General features: G+C 43.8%; 1 protein-coding gene across 1 annotated transcript in view; it reads right to left on the bottom strand.

The window, feature by feature from the left end:
• Positions 1-342: 342 nt before the first annotated feature.
• LOC146354120 (alpha-1,6-mannosylglycoprotein 6-beta-N-acetylglucosaminyltransferase B-like) overlaps positions 343-13616 on the bottom strand; it is a 66749-nt gene continuing 53475 nt past the window's right edge. The window contains exons 4-8 of the mRNA XM_084829785.1: positions 12028-12101; positions 5037-5207; positions 2877-3041; positions 2536-2705; positions 343-433 (exon numbers count right to left, since the gene is read on the bottom strand). Coding sequence (XP_084685911.1) covers positions 343-433; positions 2536-2705; positions 2877-3041; positions 5037-5207; positions 12028-12101 — 671 coding nt within the window. The remainder of the gene's footprint in view (positions 434-2535; positions 2706-2876; positions 3042-5036; positions 5208-12027; positions 12102-13616) is intronic.

Here is a 13616-nt window from a genome sequence, read left to right as displayed (position 1 = left end):
TCTGTTCAGGCACAGCTCTTCTTATATTCTTATGTTATGTTCAATATGCATTAAAAATTTCCCTTCCAAAGGCCTCATCGCTCCTTGCTCTGCCCAAGCTCCTGCCTCTAGGCTCTGTAGTGGTAATTAAGTACTTCACACTCTTAACCACTACTGCGATGTGTTACTCATCTTTTCTGCTGAAGTCCCTATTAGTGACATCACCGGATGGCCTCAGTCCTAACCATTCTGTAGATGTCATATACAGCAAGTGGAAATTATTTGCAAGGAAAATTCCACCTAGAGCTAGAAAGCAAATAAAATGCAATTAAATTAAAAGTTTTAAAAAATGGATTGCTGGCTTCACTTGAACAGGAGGCCCTTCTCCTGCTCTTTAAATGTTACAAAAGGAGATGCTTCGTGGGTTTGCTCCATGACAAAATCTGACAGGAAACTAAGAGAGGAGCAGAAGAAATTATGCTTTTCAGATTCTCTGCTCACAGGAAGCCACTTGCAACAATAGAACCCATGGTTAGGAGTGTGATTGGAAGAGGAAATTGAGTCCAAGTGGGGGAAACAGCTGCTGAAAGGGACTAGGGTCTCCTAGTGGTTGCATGGACTGCTGATGAAATTCTGAAGGACAGCTAAGCATCCCAGAGGCACCAGAGAGAAATGCCAAAGTGCGAAGGCCAAATCCCCTTCTACCTATAACTGTTCTATGAGAGGAGGCTTGAGTTGTGCCAGAAAGTATGAGAGCAAAGGCAGCCGCTGCACTTTTGCTAACACAAAATGGAACAAGAGACTGGTGTCATCGCAGATCTTGAATGCAGCACTTCATGCCTTTTTCATCTTCTCCCACTTTGTAACGACTGATCCCAGGTCCCAACATCATTCTGCGGTGTGTTGCTCCATACCAGCTCCACAACACTGTTGACAGGGGCAGGGCAGGAAAAGGTACAGTCAGTCCCACCAGACACTGGGGCTGGGGAGATTGACATGGGTCTCTCTCTTGTAACATCTCACTTTGTTTCTCGCAACATTTACTTTGGCAGTACGCTTTATTTTGCCTTGTTTTGTATTTTAGAATGGCAAAAAGCTAGGGCCAATAAGGGAGCATGCTATTCAGACTGAATCAGCAAATGTTAAGTACTAATCAGCACAGTCCTCCTGTGATCCTGTTTGCTCTTTCTTGTTCTTAACCCCCATCAGGAGCATTCCCCATTATTTAGGATAACTGCTTTCTGTAGCTCAGCTGGAACTGTAAGTAGTGCTGAGCTGAAAGTGGGGAGGGGAAAGAAATCTTCATGAAGACTGTAATCATGGGAGATCACTGCAGAAGAGACAAACATGCTTGCCTGTTCAAAAAGCAGTGCCCTGAATAGCCTTTATTTGCCCTCACATTTCTGATTGGCTATGATAAACCCATGTGACCAGTCCCAGGAAGCATTGTTTCCTCATGGTAAACCTCAGCAGTTATGAAGTATTGTTACATCATCACTTTCACTATGTGAACCCTGATTAGCTGGGATCACACTAGGAAGGAAAAAGAAACCCCTAACCAAGGCGCAAAAAAAAAAAATGTGCAGAAGCAGCAACAGACTAGGGAAAACAGAGACAGTGAACAAGCATGAAAAAGGCAAATGTTTTTAGTGGCCAGGGTTTGTTGTGGGAAATATTTCAGGGCCCCTTAAAACAAGACTTTTGCCTCCCCCCAATTGAAATCGATGAACACTTGGCACAGCCTTAGTGATGAGCAGGTGGTGAAGGTATTTGAGAAGCTACTGTGCCCTGTATTGAGAAGGGGAACATCAGTTGTGGCTTTAAACACATCTCAGCTCCTTGCTGGGGGGTGTTGTTGTTGTTGTTGTTGTTAGCCACATAAGCATATAAACGTTCTGCCAGTTTGCATGAGTTGAATGAAAGGGGTGGGAGGAGGTGTGTGGATAGTGTCATTATATAGTTTAGTCACTAGGTGGCACTGGACCTGGAGTCAGGCATTCCCTGTTCCTGTTCTATTCTTATTGGAGAGAAACAAGAAAGTTCTTGCCTAGCTACCTCTACACCTTCAATGACAGGCGGGATTGAGCAAAATGTTCCAAACCTCCTGTCTCTAACTCTGTGAGAGCTAAACACAGTGAAACAGAAAGACCTTCAGTGCTCTTCAGACTGGTTAATAATGTGTTGTTGTTGTTGTTGTTGCTGCTGCTGTTTCTGCTGCTTCTGCTGCTTCTGCTGCTGAAAAAGAAGCCTTCTCTGCTCATCAAACATGATTTTCGTGCCACTGATACAGTGCTCAAATTATGAGAGTAAAGGTTGGGGGCCCTTTAATTAAATCCGCAAACCACCCCTGATTCCCCAATTTTAACTAGATCATACCCCTCTGTATCCTTCTAAAATGAGTAGCTATGGGTGCTGACACTAAAATTAAGGGAGCTGATCCCCTTCTAGCCACCCTGTAAGTCAAGCACTGTACTCATGAGGGCAAACAATGACGGACCTGGGATTTCTTTCCAACCCCAAATCATTTTCCAACTCATGTTTCATCAGCAAACCCACCTCTGGAGCTCTTTCAAAGAGACTGTGATTTTCAGGCTATGGCCCAGAATGAAAAGGACAGCTAAAATATCTGCCCATTGGACCATCTCCCCAAGTGGGCCCCCCTTTAACACACGGGGGCTGAAAACATCTCCTGATTCTTCTGTCAGAAAGCCAATGTGGATCAAAATCTAGAGAAGGAAAGAGAGAGGGGGAATGAGGTCTTAACATTGATGTACAAGGGAGAGGGCTGCTAAGGAAACAGAACAAACTCACAGAGCAGCCCAAATTCTCAGCCTTACCCTGATAATGCCGCACACAATAGACAACTTGGTTCAGAAGGTGCTGATGTGATTTTGTACCTGCTTCTGGTCTCTCTGTTTGCCCTCCAGCTTCTCTTCCAGTTTATGTGAGGCCTGCAGCCACTGCGCAGCCAAATGCCGGATCCGTTTCTTCATGAAGATCAAAGACTCTTTGCCACTGCCTATCAGCTCGAGGAGGTTGGAGAAGTCTCTCTGAAAAGCTGCCTAGGGAAAGAAAAAGAAAAGCAACAGACCCTTCCTTTGAATGCAAGGCCCAGGGACCGCAGAGAGACCATCCAAGCAAGGAGCTCTCTGGGCCCCTGTAGATCACACGGGAACAACAGTGTTTTTGTTCTCTCCATTGCCTGGGTGGTACCTTGGACAAAGCTGAAGATGCCTCTGGACTGGAGCTCTCTCATGCAAACAGTGAACGTAGGACAGAGGCAGGCAATACATTGAGGCCCATCGTGGAAATGAATTGTAAGATGGAGGCCACAGTTAATTTGGATATGAAATATACATGTATACACTGTAGAGCCAGTGTGGCGTAGTGGCTGGGGTGCTGGACTGAGACTCCGGAGATCTGGGTTCTAGTCCCCACTTGGCCATGAAACTCACTGGGTGACTTTGGGGCAGTCACTGACTCTCAGCCTCACAGGGGTGTTGTGTGGATAAAACGGAGATGAGGGGGACCATGTGAGCCACCTTGTGTTTCTTGCAAGAGGAAAAAAGGCGGGACATAAATGTAATAATAATAAATAATACAAATGGGACCTGCAACAAAGTATCGCAGTGTTGAGTGCTTCTGTTCAGGGTTCCAGCCAATCATGCCCTTCTCCTGGAGACTCCATTCCATCCCCCCCCCGCACCCCCTGGTTTTTATCTTTCCCACCCTGAACAGACACACAGCATTCTGTGGCCACTCCAGTCCACACTGGGCTGCCCGAGGGTCCCGAGCATGCTGACACTCTTCTTTCTCAATAGCCCCATTTTGGCTACAATTCTGCGCTCACCAGCTGAGTTTGCTATTAGAGGGAGTGATCATTCAACATGCCCAGTGGCAAGCAATTCGAATGTAATATGGTATCAGTAGATATAGTCAAGCACTTTCAAATATGCCAAAACTGTGCATGTACTTCTAAGTCACAGCTGGTCAATACTTTACATGTCCTCTGTAGTGCTCCATAAGCCGTAATTCTTTGGCTCATATAGAATTTCACTTTTTGGAAGCAAAGCCACAATAATGGCCAAATTCCATCAAAATGTCTGAGACTGGAGATCTGTAGCATTCACTGGGATTATATCCAGATATTAGTGCATTTCTCTTTAATCTAAGAAGGTAGGGGCTGCAGGACAAAGGAAGGCTGAAATTAAGCCTCACAGTGATTATACACCAGAGGACTTTCTAAGGGGGAATTTCTAAGGTGGGTGGAATGGGTTCATACACTGTTTGCACTGGTTTTGTTCATGCTATTTTTTGTTCATTGATATCTTTCCAAAATCTCAATAAAGGCTGCTTGAAAAACTGAGGATAGCCTTCTCCCCATGTCCACTTCCCCCCTTCAGATAGATGGTAGAGACTCCTGGGACCAACTCCCTGAAGCCACAGCTGCCACTTGAGGAAGTGAGACCCCTAAACCCCATCCCCGACTCCCCACCCTTGGCATTCTGCCAAGAGTAGTGATGGGTTGGCACCAACACCAATCCACCACAACAGCAGGAGAAGGGTGGCTGGAGGGCAAGAAGTCTATGTATTATTGCACAAGGTCAGTCGATCATGACTCATGACCTCCTGACTTGTGCTTAGTTCTGACTGGAGCACCCCGGTATGAGTGCAGATGGGAGACCATGTCCCGACCAGCCCCTGAGGCATAACCAAGACACAGCATAATTTCTCTCTTGCCCTTCTGATATTCAGCCTGGAGCAGTAACTTTCCTATTACTTAGCGTGCAATCCTATACATGTATAGACAGAAAAACATCCTACAAACCCCAGCATTCTCCAGCCAGCATGCCCTTCTCCTGGAGAATGCTGGAAGTTGTAGGATTTTTTTCTGTCTAAACATGCATAGGATTTCTGCACAGGTGCTCTCCTGTACTCCTGCGGTCTATTGCTTTTGTCTGAGAACATGTGAACCCACTAGTTTGAGAAGAAAACATCTTTGACAAACAGTTGAGAATGTCACCTGTTCAGCACAAGCATAGGCCTGAAGGGCTCACCTGCACCCTGGGAGGTGGCTTTGTGGAAGGTGCAGCTGCCGTCTGATTTCGCCAAGACAGCACAGGGCAAAACCATTCAACTTCACTGAGGTAGATGAGGAATGAGCATTCTGTGCCATCCACACCAAAAAATGCATAGCAGGGGTCCGATGTCCACCTGGCCCTCATCCACTGCAAGGCAAAGCAAATATTTAAAAAATGTAGGAGTCAAAGGAGCTTTTTACCAGCAAAAACAATATCAAGAGATCTTTGGCTTAAGACTAAGGTGTCCATTGAGAAGAGGCTGTTTGGATTTCCATCATGGGAAATGATGTGCTATTACTGGCAAATTATTGTTTCATAGGAAAAGCTAGTGTCACAAAAGAAGTGTTGCAAGACAGGTATGGCTGTTGTTTAAGGGAAGAAATTAAAAGGGTGTAGTGAAAAGGCAAACTTTTGGACTAGAAAACTGTGGCCAACGAAAGGTCTCTTGAATCTTTTTTCAGAGGAGCACATTTTGCTCAATAGAAACTGTAAAACCAATTCTGAGTAACCAATGAATTGATGAAATTCTAATAAAATTTGCTGGTGGCACCAATCTAAAATCCCTACAGATAAAGGTCAGGCATACTTGTATACATTTATGCATGATGGTATAGTAAACATATTTTCCCCCCCCTTCCTACATGTAAGGAAAATGCACTGTGTGAAGCAGCCTTAAGAAAATGAGTGAACAAAGTTACTGTTAACCTCTGCAAAGCCTTTTATCTAGAATGCAGAATGAATCTTGCCAAGGAGGTCAGATTGGATCTATCAGTTCACCTCTCACAAAGCTTATCTTGCTTCTCATTGTGGTCAGTCATCACAAGCTGCAGAAGAAATAAACAGCTTCATAGCACTTAAGATGAATACTGCCAGAACAAAAGCAAGCTGGCTGATAAATGTCAAAGCAGCAAGGGGAGAGATCCATACTAACACAGGCATTCTTTTGCCCAGAAAGGTAGAGCTAGCATCCCTGTGCTAAAGAAGCAGAAATTTAGCAAGGTGCTAAGGCGGTGATTTTGCATGCAAAGCAATAACCCCAGGCTTCTCCATGTAAATCTATCATCCTCAGTAATTGCTGGTGCCAGCGTCTTCCAAACTTAACTACACAAACAAACCCACTCAGGAGACAGCCCTCCACTCTCAATATGTAAAACACACCAATCATCCAGACAGGAGATCGAATTACTGCCTTCAACAATTAAATTTCACTTAAAATTTAAACCAGCCATGGAAGAAGATGGCAGAAAATGACCGCTATGTAGCTGGGACAATCTAAGTAATGCAATGGTTGTGTCTTGTTAATCTGGCAGTTAATTTGTTGTGTCAAGTAGCTGGATCAGTAGCATGCAGGTTTAAATAATGGCTGAAGTTTCTTGGGGAAGGAGTAATTAATTCATGTTCACCTTATAGTTAAAATACACAGGTACATGCAGATACAGGGCTCAACACAACACATAACACCCAATCCGGTGCTTCTGTTGTGTTCAAGCCAAGGCAATGTGCCACGCTAAGTAAAATGTGGTACTTGGAACTAACATGAGGTTACAATGCTTAGCTTATTCCCCAGGCCAGAGATAACACTTCAGATTAAAAACAAGCAAGACAATAAATCCATGGGTGCTTCCTTTGCATTGCTTGCATATGAATAATTAACATCAATATAAATGCTACGTTAGAACATTCATCATGCAAGGCAGGGCAACTGAGTTGCTAAGGCTTTATACAAAGAAGGTATGCATCTGCCTTGCTCCCTCTCAATGCATAGTTGTTTTTCTTTTTCATTATCCTAACCTGCTCCATTACTTGATCCATCTGAATAGGAAACATAAACTACTCTCCTGCTTCAGCAACACACGTACCAACAAAAAGACTGCATCCTGCTAGATTTGTCTGTTAATCATCTGCTTCTTTGGAAAGCCAGTAGTTTCACCCTAAGATGTAACTTTTTTTTTCATTAAGAAAAAAGCTTCTTAAAGTTCATGAACAACAATGGCATTTCAAGTCCTGTTGAAGAATCTTCAACATTATGATTTCTAGTATGGCTGAGATGAAATGCCCTAACCCCAATTTCGTCATCCTGTTTGCAGGCAGCAAAGTTCAAGGTGGGGCATTCTTTCAGCAATTTTGGGGTCGGAGTAAGAGAACAAACCTACAGCTTGCAATGGCTATTACATGTCCTGGCATCTTGGCAGCTAGCGGCAGCCATTTTTTTTCCTCCAGCAGGCAATGTGAGGGTGGGAAGACTGTTTTCTGGATGATGCTACATCATCATTTAGCGAATCAAAGTGAGGACAATGCTTTCCAATGCAGAGGGATGGAGGAATCAGCAAAAATCACCACCTGCCCCTTTCCTCCAGGGGGGAACCTCTATTGGATCCTGGTTCCCTCAATGAACAGAAAGAGCTCTTTCATTTGTGGAGGGGCAAGTCTGGATCCAACCCATTATTTTGAAGTTCAGAAGCTTTTACCCGCATATAATGAGCACCTTCCTTAAATAAGCTGGAACTCCCTTAAGCTATCCCACACCCTCTTTAAGCACCCTGCCGTGTTTCACAGTCATAGTAACTAAAGGGGGACTTCAGGATTGATTAGGCAAGATAAGGATCTTGAAAAGTCCATCCTGAGCCATGGGGAATCTTGAGTGGGCAGAGCTGAGCAGGTCAAGTAGCTTTTGTCAGTTTGTAGCACAATCACTCCCCTTCATTGATCACTGCCTTGTTGTGGTGAAGGGGCTTGCGTAACTCAGTGAAGCCATAAGCTATGCCATGCAGGGCCACCCAAGATGGACAGGTCATGGTGGAGAGTTCTGACAAAATGTGGTCCACTGGAGAAGGAAATGGCAACCCACTCCAGTATTCTTGCCAAGAAAACCCCATGGAACGTATCATAAGGCTAAAAGATATGACGCCAGAAGATTAGCCCCTCAGGTCGGAAGGTGTCCAATGTACTACTGGGGAAGAGCAGAGGGAATTTCCAAGTAGTGCCAGAAAGAGTGAAGTGGCTGGGCCAAAGCCGAAAGGACACTCAGCTGTGGATATGTCTAGTGGTGAAAAGAAAGTCCGATGCTGTAAAGAACAATATTGTTTAGGAACCTGGAATGTAAGATCAATGAATCAAGGTAAGCTGGAGGTGGTCGAACATGAGATGGCAAGATTGAACATCGACATCTTGGGAATCAGCGAACTAAAATGGACAGGCATGGGCAAATCTAATTCAGGTGACCATCATATCTACTACTGTGGGCAAGAATCCCTTAGAAGAAATGGAGTAGCACTCATAGTCAACAAAAGAAAAGCAGTATTGGGGTACAATCTCAAAAACGATAGAATGTTCTCAGTACGAATCCAAGGCAAACCATTCAACACCACAGTAATTCAAGTCTATGCCCCAACCACTGATGCCGAAGAAGCTGAGGTTGATGGGTTCTATGAAGACCTACAACACCTTCTAGAACTAACACCAAACAAAGATGTCCTCTTCATCATAGGGGATTGGAATGCTAAAGTAGGAAGTCAAGAAATCACTGGGATAACAGGCAAGCATGGCCTTGGTGTACAAAATGAAGCAGGACAAAGGCTAATAGAGTTCTGCCAAGAGAACATGCTGATCAGAGCAAACACACTTTTCCAACAGCACAAGAGGTGACTCTACACATGGACATCACCAGATGGTCAATATCGAAATCAGATTGATTATGTCCTTTGCAGCCCAAGATGGAGAAGCTCTATACAGTCAGTCAAAACAAGACCTGGAGCTGACTGTGGCTCAGAGCATGAGCTTCTTATCGCAAAATTTTGGCTTAAATTGAAGAATGTAGGGAAAACCACTAAACCATTCAGGTATGACCTAAATCATATCCCTTATGAATATACAGTGGAAGTGATGAATAGATTTAAGGGATTAGACCTGATAGACAGAGTGCCTGAGGAACTATGGACAGAGGTCCGTACCATAAATCCATCCCAAAGAAAAAGAAATGCAAGAAAGCAAAGTGGCTGTCTGATGAGCTTTACAAGTAGCTGAGGAAAGAAAGGAAGCAAAAAGCAAGGGAGAAAGGGGAAGATATACCCAACAGAATGCAGAGTTCCAGAGAATAGCAAGGAGAGACAAGAAGGCCTTCTTAAATGAACAATGCAAAGAAATCGAGGAAAACAACAGAATGGGAAAGACTAGAGATCTTTTCAAGAAAATCGGAGATCTCAAGGGAACGTTTTGTGCAAAGATGAGCATGATAAAGGACAAAGAAGGCAGGGACCTAACAGAAACAGATGAGATTAAGAAGAGGTGGAAAGAATACACAGAAGAACTATACAGGAAAGATCGTAATGCCCCTGATAGCCTTGATAATGCGCTCACTGAACTTGAGCCGGACATCCTCGAGAGTGAAGTCAAGTGGGACTTAGGAAGCATTACTAACAACAAAGCTAGCGGAGATGACAGTATTCCAGCTGAGCTATTTAAAATCCTAAAAGATGATGCTGTTAAAGTGCTGCATTCAATATGCCAACAAATTTGGAACACTCAATAGTGGCCACAAGACTGGAAAAGGTCAGTTTACATTCCAACTCCAAAGAAGGGCAACGCCAAAGAGTGTTCAAACTACTGCACAATTGCACTCATTTCACATGCCAGCAAGGTTATGCTCCAAATCCTACAAGCTAGGCTTCAGCAGCATGTGAACCAAGAACTACTGGAAGTACAAGCTGGGTTTCGAAGAGGCAGAGAAACTAGAGATCAAATCGCCAACATTCACTGGATCATGGAGAAAGCAAGAGAATTCCAGAAAAATGTCTATTTCTGCTTCATTGACTACGCTAAAGCCTTTGATTGTGTGGATCACAACAAACTGAGGCAAATTCTGAAAGAGATGGGAGTACCAGACCACCTTACCTGTCTCCTGAGAAACCTGTACGAGGGTCAAGAAGCAACAGTAAGAACCGGACATGGAACAACCGATTGTTTCAAAGTTGGGAAAGGAGTACAACAAGGCTGTATATTGTTGCCCTGCTTATTTAATTTATATGCAGAGTACATCATGAGAAACACCGGGTTGGATGAATCACAGGTTGGAATTAAGATTGCCGGGAGAATTATCAACAACCTCAGATACGCAGATGATACTACCGTAATGGCAGAAAGCAAAGAGGATCTCAAGAGCCTCTTGTTGAGGGTGAAAGTGGAGAGTGCAAAAGCTGGTTTGAAACTCAACATTAAAAAAACTAAGATCTTGGCATCTGGCCCCATCACTTCCTGGCATATAAAAGGGGAAGAAATGGAAGCAGTGATAGATTTTACCTTTTGGGGCTCCAAGATCACCACAGATGGTGACTGTACCATGAAATTAAAAGATGCTTGCTCCTTGGGAGGAAAGCTATGGCAAACCTAGACAGCATAGTAAGAAGCAGAGACATCCACCTTGCTGACAAAGGTTCATATAATCAAAGCTATGGTTTTCCCAGTAGTAATGTATGGCTGTGAGAGCTGGACTATGAGGAAAGCTGAGCGCTGAAGAACTGATGCTTTCGAACTGTGGTGCTGGAGAACACACTTAGGAGTCCCCTGGACTGCAAGGAGGTCAAATCAATCAATCCTAAAGGAAATCAACCCTGACTGCTCATTGGAAGGACAGATACTGAAGCTGAAGCTCAAATATTTTGGCCACCTAATGCGAAGAGAAAACTCCCTGGAAAAGACCCTGATGCTGGGAAAGATTGGAGGCAAAAGGAGAAGGGGACGGCAGAGGGTAAGATGGCTAGATAGCATCACCGATGCAATGAATATGAACTTGAGCACGCTCCGGGAGACAGCAGAGGACAGGAAGGCCTGGCGTGCTATGGTCCATGGGGTCACGAAGAGTCGTACATGACTTACCAACTCAACAACAACAACAACAAGCACAATCACTTGAAGGAAAGTTAACACCAGGTGCCCCTGGTTAATACTTGGTCAGAAATTTCCCAGTTCGAAAAATAAGTCGTCATTTTGTCACAAGACTAAGTCTGTTTTTTTGGGGGGGGAATTAGGTTGGGTGAATCCTTATCCCATTGCCCCCATGCTGGCTCATGAATGTCTTGGCTTAATAAGCCAAGATACATACTGTATGTCTGAAATGAACCAAGTACCATCCTTTGTTAGGATAGTGGATTGGAGGGAGATATATAGGATTGCATTAGTAAACTGAGATATGCACAAGACTTGCGATTGCATGGTCTCTCTTCACACTGCCCCTTTCATCCTCCTTTCTTGGCATGACATAACTGGAAGTTTTCGGGGGTTATGAGCTACAATTTCCCATTATGTCTGAACTAGGGAACTATGGTTGCTAGAATCAGAAAATACTAGAAGCTTAAACTGACTTCAAACCAATGTATCAGATCCTGATTTGTTACAGACCTGGACATCATGGTTTCCCTGTTCTGATGTAATGGGAAACTGTGGTTAATTAAGTCAAGAAATCTTCAGTCATGCCATGCTGAAAATGGAGGAGGGAATGGGTGGTGCAATGATGGAGAGTGAGGACACAAGACCTGTGCATATCTTGGCTTAATAAGTGGAGATGCATATATCCAAATTGGGCCTGTAGCTCCTCCTAACCTGACACTGTAGTCCTGGACATGAAAAGTCTGTACCTTTTACATCTCCTTGGTACTGCTAGCTAAATTGTTCAGGGCTTAAGATGTAATTCAGTTGTATTTCAGTTGGGCAGTGAGGTTCTAGTAATCTTTGAAAGACTGTATGTGCACCTAACTCCCTTTACATCTCACAGATTTGCTAGTAATCAGAGAAAAAGCTCCCAAATACTGATAGCAGTCTAGTTCAGTCTATTGCTGTTTTCATTGCTGGAAAAGTGTGTGAATGCAAAAGTGTCAGACTTTTTTTAAGTTGTCTTTCAATAAGAGACATTCTCTTGACTTCTACATTTATTCTGATTGGACCACGCATTTGAATCTTGCTTACTCTTACTCACCTCCACTTTTCCAGAGCAATCAGGATACTTGGGGTCTCTGGGCACCTCACACTGGTCTCGTCTGCCTTCTATTGCTGTTGAATACAAATATATAAAGGGTGTACATAACAGAGAGGGTAGTTAATCCAGGATTTGGATTCTAGTACAAAAGGTGGCTTCCTAAGAAAGTCAGCTTTCTTTCTTTGTAAAGGTAAAATTTAGTCCTCACATTATTGAAATAAGCAACCTGGCTGCTCTTTGCAATTGCTTGTGCCCACCACCGCCACCCCACATACAATTTGGATTACCAGCTGACCAGAAAAAAAACCCAGCCTGGCCCACTGTGGGCCCACCCAAAAAGTACTGGGTTCTAGTTCTAGAAATCCACACCTGGGCCCATTCTGGACTCCTCCCCATCTCTGAGAGGCCTCCACCCCTGGTCCTGCCTAGATACCAGATTTTTAAAATTTTATTTTAAGGGCTGCCAACCCTACCCCCTTTAAACAAAATTATTTGTGATCTTGGGAACTGTAACTATCAGGAACTCAGCTCTGGACTCTGGACTGGCGTATTTAAAAAAACACAAGACTATTCCTATGGGCAAGTTTTTCTTTTAACGTATATGGTATAGCTCCACAACATTTTCATGAGTTTTGAGTGTCTTTATTTAAATTATTTATAAGCCATTTAACATTCCAAAATACCTACGCAGTGAACCAAGTAAACATCAACTGAGTAAACCGAGTAACCGCCCTCCCCAAAAGAAAACAACAGACAGGCAGCTTAACAAGATCAGCCTCGGATGGCCTTCTCTCTGTCCCATCAGCCAGGGCAGCTAGACTGGTGGGGATGAGGGAGAGGGCCTTTTCTGTGGTGGCCCCCACTCTGTGGAACTCCCTCCCTAGGGAACTCCGCCATGCCCCCTCTTTAATGAGCTTCCGCCGTGCATTAAAAACGTGGTTGTTCAGGCAGGCATTTGGGGTGGGTTAGGGTATTTTAGAAAATGTTTTTATTGTAGAATTTTATTGTTGAAAACTGTTTTATTATATGCTTGTACATCACCCAGAGTGGCTGGGTGACCAGCCAGATGGGCGATTAATAAATAAATAAATAAATTAAATAAATAAATAACTCAGTGCAATGCAGTGGCTAGTAATATACCTAGCTAAAATCTTATCTCTAGGAAGGCTTGCATGAACAGAAATGTTTTTAACAGGCACCAAAAACCCAATATCATTGGGGCACACCTTATTTCTGTGGGAAGAGAGTTCCATAAAGCTGGAGCTACTACACTAAAAAGCCTGGCTCCGAGTAGTCACAAGATGAACCTCAGTAGCATGAGGCACTACTATGAGGACTTCTATGGATGACTGCAGTGGCTGGGCAGAAAGGAACATAAGGGGTCACAGGTCCCTCAAGTAACTTGGTCCCAGATTGTTGAGGGCTTTAAACACTAACAATAAAACCCTAAACATGGTCCAGTAGCAAATACGCAGCCAGTGCAGTTCCTTCAGCAAAGGGGTCACATGTTGTGTTAGCATTTGGCATGATCAGTGATGGGGAACCTTGAACTGAACAGAGAAGTTGATGGCCCCTAAACCTCTGCTTCT

This window comes from Heloderma suspectum, chromosome 2, assembly GCF_057233095.1.
Source record: "Heloderma suspectum isolate Gila_16-S chromosome 2, 16-S_ref, whole genome shotgun sequence".
Classification (NCBI taxonomy): domain Eukaryota; kingdom Metazoa; phylum Chordata; class Lepidosauria; order Squamata; family Helodermatidae; genus Heloderma; species Heloderma suspectum.
The sequence above is the reverse complement of the archived record's forward strand: the minus strand, read 5'-3'. Positions and strand labels throughout refer to the sequence as shown.